Source organism: Desmodus rotundus, chromosome 10, assembly GCF_022682495.2.
Source record: "Desmodus rotundus isolate HL8 chromosome 10, HLdesRot8A.1, whole genome shotgun sequence".
Lineage (NCBI taxonomy): Eukaryota > Metazoa > Chordata > Mammalia > Chiroptera > Phyllostomidae > Desmodus > Desmodus rotundus.
Genome location: NC_071396.1, coordinates 27,859,462 through 27,876,337, shown reverse-complemented (window position 1 = coordinate 27,876,337; position 16,876 = coordinate 27,859,462). Strand labels below are relative to the sequence as shown.

Sequence of the window (16,876 nt, the reverse complement as noted above, 5' to 3'; positions counted from 1 at the left end):
GTAAGGTCCTCTGCTTCTCAGCTGTGAACCCTGTGTTTAGACTGGCTGCAGAGAGATGGCACAAGATGATTTTAGCCCTAAGGAACTTTTGAGGCAGACCTGAGTTGGGATGGAGGTTATAGGGCGTAACTTATGATTATGCCTTTGCTGTGCTTTGCAGCCAGGGCCAGAAGTCCATGCTCAGCCCTTAAATTGGACATTGCATGCACAGTTCAGAATAAAAGGCAGCTTGAATCTTCCAGCACAAGGGACAACTCTAGCTGGAAACTGGCACTGTGGGGTGCTTTCACGTTGGGGAATTGAAAACGTCAGAGGGGAGGCCTAGGGACTAGTAATTGTCTGAGGTCACGCAGGGAGGGACTTAAAATAACCTTTGAAACATTTGAGGAGATAAGCCTGTCTGCACCGAAGCTGGTGCATTTGGTGGCGGGACAGCCCAATCACTAGGGACTTTTACTTTTCAGACCCACCAGATGCTTGAAGTAGGAAGAGAGGCCACCACGCGATATTAGCAAGGCAGTGACCCGCAGAGAGCAAGTGGGAGAACGATGTCTGAAAACGGGTAAAGACAAAACTCCAAGTTCAGCGGATCAGGGCCCGCCCAGGGCTGACTGCTTTCACAGGCCCGGAGCAGATGGCTGTTAAAGCCAGAGGAGTAATCCTGATTTGCCAAAATGCTCAGATACACGTGTGTGCCGCTCCCCTGAATCCAGACTCTGAGTGCTAGGGACGCGGAGTGGGGATGCTTGTTGTCACAGAGCAGCTGCTGCTCCGGGAGGGAGGGACAGGCGCTAAGAAGAGGGTTGCTGCTAGTTAGTGATGGGCACTGTGGGGAAAATAGAACTGGGTAAGGGCAGGGCGGGGTGGTGTCTTCTTTTCCGCGGTTGGGGAAGACCTCAGAGAATGTGGTGGCGTTTGAGCTGAGACCTGATGAGGAGGAGCCCGGTGTGAATGTCATTGACAAAGGAGTCAGAGGGAAGAGCTGGTAAATTAGAAGGCAGGGACCAGCTTGGAAAGGAACGTAGAGGGGACAGAGGCCTGGCAGTGTCCAGACCTGACAGTGTTTCGTCTCATGGAATCTTTTTTTTGTTTTTTTTTTAAAGATTTTATTTACTAATTTTTAGAGAAAGGGGAAGGGAGGGAGGAAGAGAGGGAGAGAAATATTAATGTATGTGGTTGGTTGCCTCTCTCGCGCCCCCTACTGGGGACCTGGCCAGCAACCCAGGCACTTGCCCTGACTGGGGGAATCCAACCTGCGACCCTTTGGTTTGCCGGCCAGCGCTCAGTCCACTGAGCCACACCAGCCAGGGCAAGTGGAATCTTATTCTAAGTGAATTAGAAAGCCTGCCGAGGGTCGAAGCAGGAAAGGGAAGCACATGCATCATCAGGTTCTGGAAAATTCCTTTTGTCTAGTGTGTAGGGGAGGGACTGTAGGGAAATGAGGAGTGGTTAGGGGGTCATCTGGGTGGAGATCAGGGCGGCTGGGGCCAGCGTGGTGGCAGTGGGGAGAGAAGTGGTTGGTTCATGGGCATTTGTGGGATGGAGCAGGACCGATGCTCGTGAGGAATAAGCAAAGAGCAATTAGCAGTGACTTCTAGGACTTGGCCTTGAAAAAGCAGGGTGGGTGCGTGTGTCACTTATTGAGATGGGCAAGATGAGAGGGCAAATAGATTTACTGGAAGGAGGTGAGTCAACAGAGAGCTGGTTTTGCACAGGATGAGCTTTAAAAAAGTTTTTAGATACAACGCGAGGGTGTATCCTTAGCTTCATCCATATCATGAATTTAAAAAGAAATAGAGAGGAGACTTGCTTCTGAAGTGGTGAGCAGTGGAGCTCTGAGGCGACGATCTTCAACTAGGATTCCTTGAAGGTGCTGGGTAGTGGGAGTTGCACAAATAAAATAATTTGGGTCAACTCATCTGCAAAGCATTTGTATTCTAGGTGATTCCTCCGTAGTAATTTATTATGCTGGTTAGTGACAGGTCATCAGAACCCCGGGGTTCCTCCTGCCTCTCATTACTAGCTGCAATTCATATTTTTCCTATATTTTCCTTTTTTTTTTTTAATTGTGTTGTTTGGTAGAAGTTAAATCTTCATGTAGTTCAGTGTTTTCCTTTCTGATTTTAGGGGGTTTTGGGGGTGGTTGTGTGTGTGTGTGTGTGGGGGGGGGGGGTGGTATTTTTCCTAAGCTCAGAAACTTAATGCCCAGGAGAATTCTTTTTTTAAGTAACATTTTTTTTTTCCTAATTCTAGAAGGGGTAAAAACGTCTGAATCTCCTATTTTCCCCAACTAGTATATTGTCTCAGCAGCGTCTGATGAAGAAGCCCCCATTTCCCACCAGTGCAGATGCCGCCGCCCTCGTTTTCGGAATCCCTGGCTGTGTCTGTGGACTTCCTCTTCGTTCCATCCACCCTCCCGTCTATCCTCAGGCCAGTGCCCCCCGTTAAAACTATGCCGGTTGAATAATGTTTCGTATCTGGTAGACAGCTGTCCCTTTGTTACACTTCTGTGGCAGACATTTCTTGGCTACCCTTTACCTGTTCTTGCTGGGAGAGTGTTGATGCTATTTAGATTTTTTTTTTTTAATTAATGCTTTGATTAAAAAAAAAAAAAAAGCACACATACTTAGCTTTTTAGTCCATTTTTATGCCCAGAGCACAGAGCTAACCCAACACCTTTTATTCGTCTTGGTTCTTAGCTGCCCTGGGCTGAAGATGATGTACTGTTTTGTCCTATCTTTACTTTTGCAGAAGAGAGACAGGGCTGGCTTCCCCTCTTTGCCCCAGGAGTGATAAAGGGCACCGCGAAAGATTGGCATCGGTCCGTCGGGAGGTGTGGGAAGAAAGTTTGAGAAACACTAGCTCTAGGTAGGGGAGCCTGATCGCCAGATGTCAGGGCAGTTAGTGGCCCCGTTCCGAACACTTCCAGTGAAGGCACACCATGCCTTTTACCAGCCTTGGCGAGCACATTTCGAGAGTTCCTTTGCTTCTTTCTTGGACTCAGGAAACCTGGTTTGTCATGAAACACTGTAGAGCAATACTTGCTGTCTCGGAGAGAATTCAGGTTGGCAGAAATCTACCGGAAGGAAGCCTCCCGTAATCCAAGCAGCCAGCCTGGGAGTGAACTTGGGAAGCATGGCCCACTTCACGCTGTGAATTAAGGCTGGCAGAGAAGGTGGTCCCGACAGTGAGGTTTGCTTTTCCTTACGCGGTTGGCCCAGCCCAAGGATACCTGTGGTTGTCGGTGGAAGTTCGCACGTCACTGTGTTGTGTTCACGTTGGCGGTTTTACTTTTCCCCGTCCGTTAACTGAGCTGCTGTTTATTGAAGATAGATGACTGATCCTCTCCCCATGCAGTTCATCATTCAGGGCAGGAAACTAACGCTGATAGCGGCGAGAAGGGGGCGCAGGATGCCTAGGCTGATGACTCCGGGGGTGTGGGAGAAAGACCTGCACCGCTGTATGAGAGAGGGGATCAAGAAAGGCCTGAGCCACACCGCTGCCCCTTCTTTCTCTTGCTTCCTCTTGATGGCTGAGCAGGAGTTTTTGAGGCCGAGACAACAGATTCCCAGAAGCGCGGAATAGCAGGAAGGAAAGAAGGAGCAATGAGAAAGCGCAGCTCGTTGGGACTGGGATCTGAGATCGAGCACTTCCCCCAGAAATTTTTCCAAAGGAACTTAAAGCTGTCCTCAGAGAAGTAGACATTTCAGGCATCTGCGGTGGGCTGCAGTGGGAGCCACAGACTCTAATTGATTTCACCGATTTAGCCCCGAACTGAAGAGTGAGGGTCACGGTGTGTGTAAGTGAGCGTCGGTGGTAAAATTGCATGCTCAGCAGGAGACCGTCTTTGTTTAAAGTCAAACGGTAAACTTCGTGTGGCACAGAAAAGGAAACAGTGTGAGAGTCCACTCAGCACGGTGCTGGGGGATTTTCATTTTCTCCTCGGCACCTTTCTCTGTGTTTATATAGAGTTTTCCACAGTGGGGGTTGGGGGGGGGAGGTAATTGCTCTTGTGAGTGCAGTTAAAGCGTAGGCAGCTGCCGGGTACAGGTGGCATGCTGGCTCCCCGGACCCGGTCTGGGGTCATGCTGGTTTCACTGAGTGACAGTTAATCCCGTCCGGAAATGTAGGGTGGACACGTGTACTTGGTTGCTGTGATCACATTTTCCTCAGTCACTGTAGCGTCACACCTCTCTGATACGTGGGAGAGTCAAGGCGGCATCTTCCATGTGGGCCCCGCCTCCTGCACACTCATGTGCATGTCCAGCGCCCCTGCCTGTTGTCCACGTCGTTCGGTCCTCTGCTTCTGGGTGGTAGAGGGGGAACAAGAGGTTTAGTTGTGATTTAAAAGTCGCGAAGCCATCCATCTCTCCGCTTTCACTCAGTGTCACTTCGGAAGCATCAATCGCTACGGTGTTGGTCCCATAGCCGAGTGCCTGTGTTTGTGGATGATTAAAAATAAGCCGTGGTCGGCTCCGATGTAACATCTCTGGACTTACAAACCCAAAACCTGGGGGTTCCTGAAAATGTAGACAATAGTGTCTCTTAAACGATCATTTTGTATGTTGGACCTAGGTTCAGAGGCTGATTTTGTGTGAAACTTTCTTCTGTCTGTTTCCAGCCCAGTGCCAGGAAACGGTGGTGCAGGGTTTAGAGTAGCAAAGGGAACCAGGCACAGCATGAGGGCTCCAGAGGCTAACGTTCCAATCCAGTCTCCGGGCCGTCTGTTAAATGCAGCCCCAGCTCCAGAGAGGTGGCCTCGACAGGCAGCTCTCGGCCAGGCCAACACCGAGTGGCTGGAAGTGGCTGAAGTGGATGTAAGGCTGCTCTCCTCATCCACATGAGTGTTTCCTCAGCCTTATCAGCGGAGGCGGACCAATGTGGGCAATCGCCTGGGGAACGAGTGGAGGAGGAAATGGACAAGGGGCTGGCGGGGGCAGGTTTTAGAGTCAGGCCCCATTTGAGTGCTGGCTTTGACGTTTATTACCTTTATGACGGTGGGAAAATGACTTACCGGGCCCCGAGCCTCAGTGTCCTGCTCAGTGACATGTGGGTGAGGGTCCCTCGGAGACCTCATGGCACTGTTGAGGGTCTGATGCCCCCAGCACAGCACGGGGCACTTGATAATTGCTCGGGCTGGGCGCCAGGGAGTGCCTCAGTAAAGGAAGACGGACCTACAAAGCATCTGGCCAGAATAGACTCCGGGTGATTTTTTGGTTGGCATTCAGTAACACAGACTTTTTTTTTTTCCCCGCTTAGCGTTAGATTTGGAAATGGCTTTTGCTCATGCGTGATTAAGCGTTAATTGCCTGTTGATACTTCTACGTGCACAGCAGCAAAATGCGAACTGTCAAAGGTCGCTCTCCACCGCTGGAAGCGTCGGGAACGTGTCAGGTCAGAATCTGCTTTGGGTCCTCAGACTCCAGATTTTAATTCTTGCCTTCCAGAGCGGGCGTATTTGTGGTCGCTGCTGATGAGTTAGTCCCATTGTTCGCCGTGAACCCCGGCTCTTCGCTTGGATACCTTGGGGCTGCCTGCCGGGCGGGTGCCCAGGCTGCTGCTGAGGTGGGAAGCTGAAATCCACCCACTAACAGCTTTGTTGAGGGAGAAAATGAGGTAACAGTGAAGAATATGATTTGATTTCTCTTTTAAAAAACAATTTTCCCACCTTTTTGCCTACTTTCAAAATGCATTTGAGATTGCTCACATCCTAAGATCCTGCACCGGGAGGCAGTTGAAGATTTGAAGAGAGGAAACCGCAATTCCGGAAACCCCGTGCACGGAGGAGAGGCCTGCCAAGTGCAGTGCCCTGGCTGCAGGGCTGCCCGCCCAGAGTCAGGCAGGTGGCGCCTGAGCAGGGCGTGTGACATCCTGCCAGAGTGTTTCCTGGGCCCCAGGCGAGGCTTCAAGTCATCATTTGGGTAGCCTCGGAAGACCGACTTGGGCAAGTTTTCCCAGGGGCCTGCTCCTCTTCAAGTTCGCGGTTGCTCCGACTGGCAGCCTAGACCTGTGTGTACAGTTCTGGGAGGAGGAGCTGAGACGGCCTCTCTGTCACCCCGTGCCTCCCCTGAGGGCTCTCACTGCGTTTGCTCTGCTTTCTCTGCCTCTGTGGGGGGGGACCTCGGGTCTCAGTGTCTGGGAGAGATTCCCTGAATCCTGAGCAGTGGGACACAGCCTGGGGGCTTCTCTTGAGTGCCTGCTGGAGACCCGTAGCTGAAGTCGGCCCGTGAGCCGATGTGGGGGTGACGTGATGCCACGTAGGTCTCACCCCCTGAGCCGCGGTTCACGTTGTGCTGGGACTGGCTCAGTGTTGGCCGGGGGCGCAGAGCTGGGCCGAGGCCCCACTGGTGACTTTGCCCCACCCCCGCCCCTGCAGGGGCCACCTTCACACCTTGCTCCTGATTCCCTACTGTAGGTTTTCTTCGGCCTCGTTTTCTTGTGTATTTTTCCCATCATGTGTGCCCATACGTTAAGTTGTCTTAAGTTTTTTCTGTACTGGGGAGAATGTAAATACAGTCTACACTTAATTCCTGTCGTCCATCAGTTCTACAGGGAAAGCTGTGGTCTCCCTCCGTGTATTGACCCCAAATTCTGAGGTGGCTTGATCATATGAGCTCTTTGAAAGGTGCCACGGTGACCATCAGGCAACATAGTCACGGTGACTTGGGGACGTCACAGGGAATCCCCGCTTTTTACCTGTGAAAATTAGGATGACTGACAGTTTAGGAAATGGGGAAGGAAAGTACTCAGTGTCCCCCCATTTTTCTTTCAGCTTTTGCCCATGGGATAGAGTAAACAATATTTTCATTATGCAAGTAAAGTCTTCTATTGTTTAATTTTTTTTATATCTTTGGATGCCTTTTAGCTTAACGCTTTCCCTTCCAGCAATACCAGTTTTTTCCCCTGACTCTGAAAACACCTGTTGCAGAAAATTTAGAAACTGTAGAAAACACAAAGAAGAAAATTAAGTCCTTTCCCATCCTTCATCCAGAAATAACCGCAGTAAGCAGTTCAGGGTGGAGTTGTACGCAGAGCGTTATTTTATCTGGTGGGTGTACTTTCGTTCCCTTGGTAATTCACATCCCAAGCCGGCGCTGCCGTCTGCTTTGCGAACTTACCACTGTGTTGCTAATGAGTACCAATAGTCCTGCCGCAGATCCCGCTTGGTCCAGGAATGCCCTTGAGGTGGTTTCCCCTAAAGTGACTCCGAATGGGCGTGGAGAGCGTCCTTAGGTGCTTGCTCAGCGAAAGCATTCCTTGGTGCTGCTAATGCAGTCCCGCTGCACTGCTGAACCGCGATTTAGCTCCGTGTCTGGAGAGCGTTCGGAAGCCTGGCAGCTCGGGAGACTGCTTGGCGCTCTCAGGTTTCAGTTGTCTTATCTGTGCTCCGGCAAGAGCCGATTATCAGGCCGCTGGAAACCCAGCCTTCTGGCAAGGCCCTTTGCGAGCCTTCTGTGGTTCCAGTGAAGTGAGAGCACTTTGCCCCCGGTGCCCAGCGCACTAATGACAAGGTAGGCATCAGCTTGTGAAACTCGAGGGGCCAGCCCGTTTGTGTCCCCAGAGGGCCAGCACATTTCCTTCATTTCTTTCATGCGTGTCCCTTCTTCCCCTGGGAGGGCGAGCCACGCTCTACGTTCAGAGCTCTCTGACTCTGTGCGTAAACTGCAGGGACCCTCCGTGGAAACATCCTAATTTCCTAAGATGGGAAGATTTCCCTCCAACCACCAGCCGTTTAAGAACAGAAAAGGGCAGCAAGACGTGTTTTTCCCCTGGGTTCCAAAAAAGGGGAAAGAAAATGGGGTGGAGTTCACCATCAAACTGCAGAGAGGTTTTGAAGGATGGTTTGAGGTCAGATCGCCTGCTTTTTGAATTAATCGGTTTCTCTGCCTGGACAGTGACGTCATTGCAAGTCGTAGCTTAGTCCTTAACTGTGCCAGCACTCGAGTGCTTCCTAGCTCAATGCTATCCCGTGGGGCACGCAGAAGCAGGGCCAGACGAGCGTGAATTTTGACCCTCGCTGTCATGTGAAGAACCCTGGTGTTCGACTTTGGCCCTGACGTTGTCTGAGATCGATAGTAAAACAGAATTCTGATGCACAGCCGAGCTTCGGGTTTTAGGCAGAAATGTGAGAAGAGGCATTTTCCTTACCCCTTCGCTGGACACTGACCCGCGGCCGGCCCACCCTTTCCCGTCTCCCTCGTTTTTTATTTCACTCCCTTCTTTTGTTTGCTAATAAGTCACAGCTCTGTAACGCTGACTGTGTGCCACATTGACTTCTAAGCACGCCACCCTCGCAGCCCTGTGAGACAGGAACTGTAATTGTCCCCAGTTTATCGAGAAGAAGAGGGAGGCACAGAGTAAGTTGCCCCAAGCGGGGCCGAGATTCTCGCCCCAACAGCCCAATTGCAAACTCTCGCTCCGAGCTGTTAGGCCATGGATGACCGGCTCTGTAGTTGGCCATTCCTTTGAAGGCCGGCGGCGGCTTCCCTGCCCCCGACCCAGATAATGTCGTGGTGCTTTAGTATGTTGGTGGCTTTTGGGGTTGGCTGCCTTGTTACCACTTTGAACTTGGCCTGTCTTGTAAATCCCATGCTAGTTCAGGAGCAGTTAGGTAGAGCCTAAAGTTGTTGATTTTGTTTACTATCCTTTTGAAGTCCATTGTAAGGTAATACAGACTGTTCATCTCGAAAGCGTATTTCACAAGTACCGTGAATGGTAGTGTATGTCAACTCCAGCACGCCTGTGAGTTTTACCTGTTTTCTGCCTGCGGTGTGATGAAGTGGATTGATTTCTTCATGGAGGAATGGCAGGAGATTCGTGTGCTTCGTGGAAAGTGACGAGAAGCTCCCCTGGAAACGTCTCGAAGGGAGAGAGAGAGAAACGGCCTGTTCGTGTGCGCACACAGATGCACACGCACCGTGCGTCTTTAGGTCACTGATCCCAGGCGAGCAGGCAGTGCTTACTGACCACTGTGATGCACCGAGCCCTGAAACTACTTACGTTTGCAGAGAACTATGACTGCCTGTGAAGGGAGGGGTCGGGGCTCCCTGCCTGGGATAGCTGTCTTCTCAGCACTTCTTGTCACCAGCGACTTCCTCAGGCGGGGAAGTCGCCTTCCCTCCCCATGTGACCACATCAGAAGACTGTGTCTAGGTTCTCATACTTTCTAGGTAGTTTGTGGGTCATTCTCATTTTTTCTTCCTGCTTTTACTTTTATTGGTATCTATTTTATGCTGAGCTCACTCCCGGGCTGTCAGTGTGTGTTTCTTCAGCTCCGTCTGGGGTGTCTGTTTCTCCTGGGCTAGGAACAAGCTGCCCTTCCTCAGAAGGGTCCCCTCAGGGAGGCCGGGAGAGCCCCCGTGTGTGGGTCAGTCCGCCCGCGAGCTGTGTAGGTTCTGCGCCGCATCTTGGGAGCAGCTCCGAGACCAGAGAATCTACACCTAAACCCTTCTGTTCGGCGTTGCTCTCTGCATTTTCAGACATTCACAGAAAAAACTCAGCATTCTTTTGGGGCCACCGCCCCTGCGTCCAGCCCCACCATTTGGCCCTGGCACAGCCACCAACCCCACCACTGCAATGATGGAAGGGCACACATTGCTTCCGTCACATGACATCCTTCAGCACTTGGTGGCTTTTCTGACATGCGTGCCCTTGATGGCCTGGGCCGTCTCACCTGTGTTCACGTAAACAGAGGTTTCAACCTCTTGATTTGCATAACTTTGTAAGGGTGTCTGGGTCCAGTGACCAGTGAGCCGTGTTCAGAGGGCACCTCTGGCCACTCTGAGGAAGAACTCATTCTCATTGTTCAGTGGACTGGTCTCTGTATGGAGGGGCTTGGTTTCTCTTTCAATTAATCGCCCATCCTACTCGGGTGACCCCACACCCTTTCTTTCCAGCGGCATCGTCCTTGCAAAAACACAGAATGTGCAGCTGCGCTACCGTCTGCAGTCCCACGGGGCTCCGTGTGTGCCGGATTCTCTGTTACAATGTCCCACAAGTGACATGCGGCTATATTTACAGCCCGTACGCGTTAAGGGAAACCGTTACACCTACTGCATGACATCCGTTCTGAGATACACTTTTCCCCTCACACTTTAACATCTCTGAACTCTGGAGGCCTGTCTCAGATGCTGGCATCATACAGTTGTGATTGGCAGTTGTTACTGGTACATAACAGGGTGGTGCATCTTACAATGGGCATCCTAGATTTGATGAAAAATTATATATATACATACTCAGTTCTTGGACATTTTGAGACGTATGCTTGACAGAAAGTTCAGGCCTGTGGATTTTTCCACTCTGCTTGAATGCAATAAGTATGAAGTCATTTTATATTTATATTTGGGCTAGGAGGAGAATTAAAAGGCAGTGATAGTTTCCTCCGTTGTAGATTATTTTTAAAATTACAAAAGTAATATGTACACTTTAGAAATTCCGTTTTGCAAGATGAGCAACTTCTGGAGAATGGATGATGTTGACGGCTGCAGAATAATGTGACTGTGTTTAATGCCACTGAAGTCGATGCTTAAAAAACGGTGAAAACGGTGAACTTCAGGTTTTCTGTATTTTATCACAATTCAGTTTTTTTTCCAGGAAGTAATAAGCTTATAACAATTGCACTCACTGTAGAGACAGAATAAAAAGTGAAAGTCACCTCTCCCCCGCTGCTCCCCATCCCCCACTTCTTATTTATTCCCCAGAGATGAGGTGTATGCTCTCAGATAGTCTCTCCTCAGACTTCCCGTGAGAGATACATGTGGTCTTGACCCTGCCCGTCACTTGTCATTGTAATAAATCCAGTCGTAAGGGCGTTGTCTGGGAGCTGTGCTTTTTTATCTCACTGAGTCTAAATTTACTAATTGACTCGTCCTCTATGAGATGTTTCCCCTAGAAGTCGTCTCTGTAAATAAATGCACGTTTGTAGTTGGACTCTTTCAGCTCTTAATATACAACGTACAGGAAGGAGAAATGGGACTCGATGGCCCTCAGTCCGCGGTGCCCGGCAGGACTGTTTCCTTCTAACCCATCGCCAGCGTTTCCTCTGCAAGTGGGGTGGGCAGTTCCCCCGAGGCGTTCTTGTCCTGCTCCTGGCTCTCCTCCTGCCTGTAGCCCTGCCCTGGGGGTTCAGACGCCTAGTCCTTCATCTCCCTTCTGCTTTAAAGCAGGAAGACCCCTGTCTCGGGGGCACGGGGTATCTGGCAGGCCCTGTAGTTTGCCCTTGTCCCCTCCGCAGGACACACGCCCTGCGCTGCACCCTGGGCCTGTGGGTCCCATTTGGGCTCATGGTTTCTATGCCTCTGGGCCCTGCGAGCCTTTGCTTCAGCGCCTGTCGTGGGTGGCAGTACGCACATCCATCCGTGAGACCGTTTAGTGAGTGTCTGTCTCTCCCCACGTCAGCTCTGTGGTCGAACCGCCTCTCTCTGTCCCGGCACACACTTGGCATGGGGTGAGCCTTCAAAGAAAGTGTGTGGAACGAATGATCTGTCGTATTGATTTATAGATGGAGGAGTGTGTGGCTAGGGGGTTAACAGTGACAGACCGTGAACCTGAATGTTTAGACCTCGGTGGCCTGGCGACTTGGTTTTCGGCCGTAGCTGAGACTTCACTTCTCCCGGCCCCGTTGGAACACTTCATCGTTCTTTTGGGTTGGGACTCTTCTCAAAACGACTGTGGACTGTGGGATATCCAGTGGGGGTGGGGGGAGCAGATCAAGTAGCTCCTTATCAGTTTCCTTTGAGTTGCACGGTGATTCACCTGGAGCCGGCTGTGAGGGTTCCTGGAAATGAGGAGTTTGGCCTGAACTGCTGTCTCTCTCTGCTCTTTGTTTCCATTCCAGAACGTGGTCCAAGACAATTCCTGGGAAAGTGGAGTTCTTCTCAAGCGAGGGTTCCGATACGTCCATCCCCATCCCCATAGTGCCACTGCGGGGCGTGGACGACTCCTACCCGCCCCAGAAGAAGTCCTTCATGATGCTCAAGTACATGCATGACCACTATTTGGACAAGTACGAATGGTTTATGAGAGCGGACGACGACGTTTACATCAAAGGAGACCGGCTGGAGAACTTCCTGAGGAGCCTGAACAGCAGCGAACCCCTCTTTCTCGGGCAGACAGGACTGGGCACCACGGAAGAGATGGGGAAGCTGGCCCTGGAGCCCGGGGAGAACTTCTGCATGGGGGGCCCCGGAGTGATCATGAGCCGGGAGGTGCTCCGCAGGATGGTCCCGCACATCGGGAAGTGTCTCCGAGAGATGTACACCACCCACGAGGACGTCGAGGTGGGCAGGTGCGTCCGCAGGTTCGCGGGGGTGCAGTGCGTCTGGTCTTACGAGGTAAGAGCACCAGCGGATCTGTCGATGTTGCCCTTGTTCTGAGCCAGTCGCAGGGAACCGGTGATCCCGTCCTCTGAAGTTCTTTTACATCTTGACCTTCATTTTTTTTAGAAATTTGAATTCCTTCTTGGTAACCATTTCTCTTGGTTTTTAGAGCACACCTTCTGTACCTTTGTCCCGATGGCCGAGTTAAGAAATGGATGGCATTTGGGGGCCCTAAGGAAAGGTGGTTTGCTGCAGCTGGGCTGTTTCCCGATGATCCAGAAGATCCATCCAGTCACTTCTGCTGATTCTGCAGAAGGGATTGCAACAGTGTGGGGCGGGGGGGGGTGGGATGTCCCCCCAAAGACCGGCTGTCCTCTGGTAGTGCTGACCCACACAGTTGAGAAGCCTCCAGGGTTCAAGTTCATAGAATGAGTTATGATGTAGAAAGCCAATAGCATGGGGCCCCACGTTTATTTTAAACGTCGGCTATTTAGACGGCGATCGTAATCTGGAAGTCTGCAGCGCAGGTAGCTGCTCTGTTGGAATAGGTGGCGGGCGATTACGGAGTTGCCTTGACACAGAGACGCAGTGTTTTGAAGGAGGCATCCTTGCAGGTGTTTTCTCTTGAGCAGTGCCGGAGAACCCGAGTGAGCTTTGCCTTCTCTCTGTTTTTGTTGGCAACGGTACGCACCTCTTGCCTGTGGTCCCAGGATCTGATATTAGTCAGCGTGGAAACAGTACTTAGGTTGTACTGTGTTTAGAGGGATAAATTACTGATAGTTGTCAGGGACAGAGGGAACTGCTAGACCTCGCGTCCAAGAAAAAGCAACACGCTTTCTGATACAAGCTGTTAGCTTTTCCTCTGACTTAATTTTCCAAAGTGCTTTGTGTGACGAGATTGTGTTCTTGCCTGTGCTTGTCTTCCCCCAGACTTGCTTTTAAATGCCTCCTCATCGCTCCATTTCTTTCTTCTGAACTTTTAGGGAAGTGGACCTTTTCAAGCACACAGGAAGTAGTCTTCCCGTAGTTTCTAATTATAAAAGACACATTTTAAATCACAAATGTGATCTGAGATCCAAGTGCACCCTCTAATCTCCGTGTGCCCACCCCCTGCCACCGCACGGTTGAGGGAGGCCTCACTGAATCTGGGGGCAGTGGCGGGGCGGGGGGGGGGGGGGGTCTCTGCTGTCACGGACATTTGCAGCAGGGAAAGCTGTCGAGGTATCACATGCAGTTTTAAGCAGAATGCAGCTGGCAGTGCCTCGGCATTTCCCCATCCTTAATGAAGTCCGTATAACCTTACCGTGTTTCATTATGGGTAAAATACGGAACGCCTTGTGTACTTTGGAACGCTTGCCGCTGCCCCTGGTCTCTGAGCAGCTGGCCTTCCTGCTGCATTTGGAGAGGCCTGGCCTGCCTTTGACAGGGAACATTAGACGCTGTGTGCCTCGGTCTTCCCTTGCCCTTACGTCTTAGGTTGGGCGGGAGAGACACCAGGAGAGCCGGTGCCTTGAGTTCATCCAGAACTTTGACCCAGTGTGAGCGCCAGCACAGTTGAAAAATCGTCCTGGTGCTGGAGGGGTTGGAAGGCTGTTTTCAGGCTGCTTCCTCTGGTCGGGACGTAATCGCCCAAATGTTCAGTCATCACATCTCTGAGACTTGCTGCCTCTGGGAAGTGACCTTCTTACCTAAAGGTCGCTGGTGGGGCCCGAAGCCCCCTGCCCTGCCTGGGCAGCGCCCTGTCCCCACCGAGGGGGTCCCGAGAGTGCAGGCAGTCGGCTCCCATGGTGCCCCTGCGGCTGTCCAGGTCTTCAGGGGCCTGATGGCAGCGTGGCTTCTCCGGGCCCTGGGCTTGCCCTCCAGGGGCCCGGGACCCGGCGGCCCTCTGCATCTTCTCCCAGGAACGGGGCTCGTCTTTCCACTCCCGTTGAGGGGTGTTTATTATGTGCAGACTGCAAACTGCAATGTCATCTAACGTGCCATTCTTTCTAGGACAGTTTGTGCTCTTTGTGTCTCAGTAAGAAATCTTCCCCTCCCTTGGGTCACAGGAATTTTCTCCTGTTTTTCTCTGAATTTAAAGTGTTGCCTTTCACATGTAGTTCGTCATCATTATCATTTTGAAGAATTCTGTCTGTTGGGACATTTTCCATTTTACAAGACCCTTGACTTCTTTTTTAGTAGGGCTTTAAGTGCTTCTAACTTAAGTCATTACTAGGATGTTTCGTGGCGTTCACCAGGCAGGCAAGACTAATCTCGCACATGAATGAGGAACTTTTATTTAAACTTCCGGAAATCTACTTCCTCCATTAAGACGCACATTATGAGAAATTACTGAGGCGGAGTTTATGTTGAAGGCAATTATGTTAAGCTTTGGGTCTCGCAAGGTGCTTATTTAGCTCTTTCATAAGCCTAGCCAGAAGGTGTAATTTTTTTTTTTTTTTTTGCAAGTTGCAATGATGTCTTGGGATTACACTTACATAATTACAATGGTTCGTGGCGAGCCACCTGCCATCATCAAAATCCACATTCATTTCTGAGCTGGTTCTGATGATGTTTTGTGGTTATTTATTAACACACAGTTTTTAAAAACTTTCTTTGGAAATAGTTGTAATATCACAGAAATGTTACAGAAAGAAAAAAAGAGCAGTACTGAGAACACCCACACCCCCTACGCTGAGATTACCCCGCTAACATTTCCTTCCATTTGCACTATCCTTTGCTGTGTTCCTGAGTATCTCCACCCCCACCCCTGCCCCGGTGTGGGAGACATAGGCCACCCTCCTCCCACCTGTTAGGAGGAACTTACATTGTGGCCCTTTACTTAAATAACAATGTCAATGTATTTTGACTAAGAGCAGGGAAATCTTGTATGTAACCACTGCTTAAGTAAATGGAACATGGATACTTTATAGCCCACTGTTTGCATGGTGATTTGTCCATTGACCCAGCAGGGCCCCACGGAGCGGCTTCTCCTTCTTCCGGGCCAGGCCCAGCACAGGCGCCGGGACTGCATTGGGTTGTCACGCCCCTTGAGCTGCCTCACGTCTGCACAGCCTCTTCCTCTGTCTGTGACAGCCTTGGCGTGGTCTCTAAGTGGCTTTAGAGACTTCATTTTCGTGATGGAGAATCCGCGGATGCCCTAGAGTAAACTGTAAGGCAGTTTTTAGGGATGCTTCTCAAGGCTTCTTGAAAGCTCCCGCTGTGAAGAGAGAGTGGCCCGTGAGGCTGTCCCCTGGCAGACAAGCCGAGGGAGGACGTAGCTGGCCGGGGGCCCCCTCACCACCCAGGGTCGCTGTTGTGACTCAGGGTAGAAGGACTGTTTTCCAGAAACACTATTGAAAAATCTGAAACAGTTGTTTCTTTAGGCAAACACATGAAACACGATAGGACTCTTAATACAAGGGAACAAGAAGAAAATGGACCGAAGTAAGCTCTGCATTTTTATTTTTAGCTTTTTACTGAGGTGTTTTCTGTCTGTGGGAAAGTGCGCAGATCGTAAATGCGTGCAGAGCCCAGTGGTTTTCACAAGAACACAGCCAGGCAGTCAGCTTCCGATCTGAACTGTCTTGAACTCCTCATTTCACTCGACGTGGAGGGGCTTGGGGTAGCAAGTAATCATGGCTGCTGAGGAAATAGTATAGACAGACTTGGCAGCTTTAAAAAACGCACTGTCTTTGTTAGTAGCCAGTGTTGTCCCACGGTTCAAAATTCAAAAGGCAAAGGGTTTGTGGGGACACGTCTTCCCACCTGTATGTCCGGCCACTGGGTTCCTCCAGCGAGTCAGCTGCCGTGGGGCATCCTTACAGGTAGAACCGTGTGCGCATGCGTGCGCGCTGTCAGTTCTGCGTGTCTTCCCCCCTCTGTGCTCGGCAAGAACGTGTGTTCTGCTGCCATCGAGTAGATGCTCCGTCGGGGTCTCTGGGTCTAGCTGTGTCAGCATGTGCCCTTCTCGTGTTAGCACTGCCCAGAGGCCTCACACCAGCCTGGCCTTCCTCCTGGGGAGACCAGCCACGCGAGAACCACTCAAGGTGTTTGTCAGAGGGCACGCCCCCAGGCCCCCGCCCAGAAGCAGGCTCTTGGCAGGGGGAGCCCAGCTGTCTGCACTGTGTATGGGCTTCTCCGGTGAGGTCTCGCTCGCCTTCTAGGAGCCCTCCACACCGTTTACACTCCTACAGCATTTCCTATGACCCAGTGAGGTTTCCAGCAGAGACTGAGCTGGTGTTTTGGCTCATTGGCATCCGCGGTAACCCCTGCGCTTGCAGAGCTTTGTCCTGGGCAGCGGAGAGGACGGGGAAAGAGTTCTGCCTTTGGTTTTCTCCAGTAAGTTGCTTAGAACCCAGGGGGCAGGGGGCTTGGCTCACAGCGTCCTCTTATCACCTGCATTTGACAGGCTGGCGCTTTATACATTTGTTCCCTTTCTTCCCCCCTCGGAGCCCTGCTGGTTGCAGTTGGTGAGGAGCCAGCAAACCACCAGTGCTCAGTAACGGCAGCAGCAGTTCTATTGGACGCGACAACAAAAACAACTAAGTCCCGGCCGGAGACTAAACTGACAAACACTT

At 51.2% G+C, this 16,876-nt stretch overlaps 1 protein-coding gene across 1 annotated transcript in view; it reads left to right on the top strand.

The window, feature by feature from the left end:
* The window catches only part of CHSY1 (chondroitin sulfate synthase 1), a 43,121-nt gene that overhangs the window by 2,853 nt on the left and 23,392 nt on the right, over positions 1-16,876 (top strand). The window contains exon 2 of the mRNA XM_024561758.4: positions 11,837-12,332. Coding sequence (XP_024417526.3) covers positions 11,837-12,332 — 496 coding nt within the window. The remainder of the gene's footprint in view (positions 1-11,836; positions 12,333-16,876) is intronic.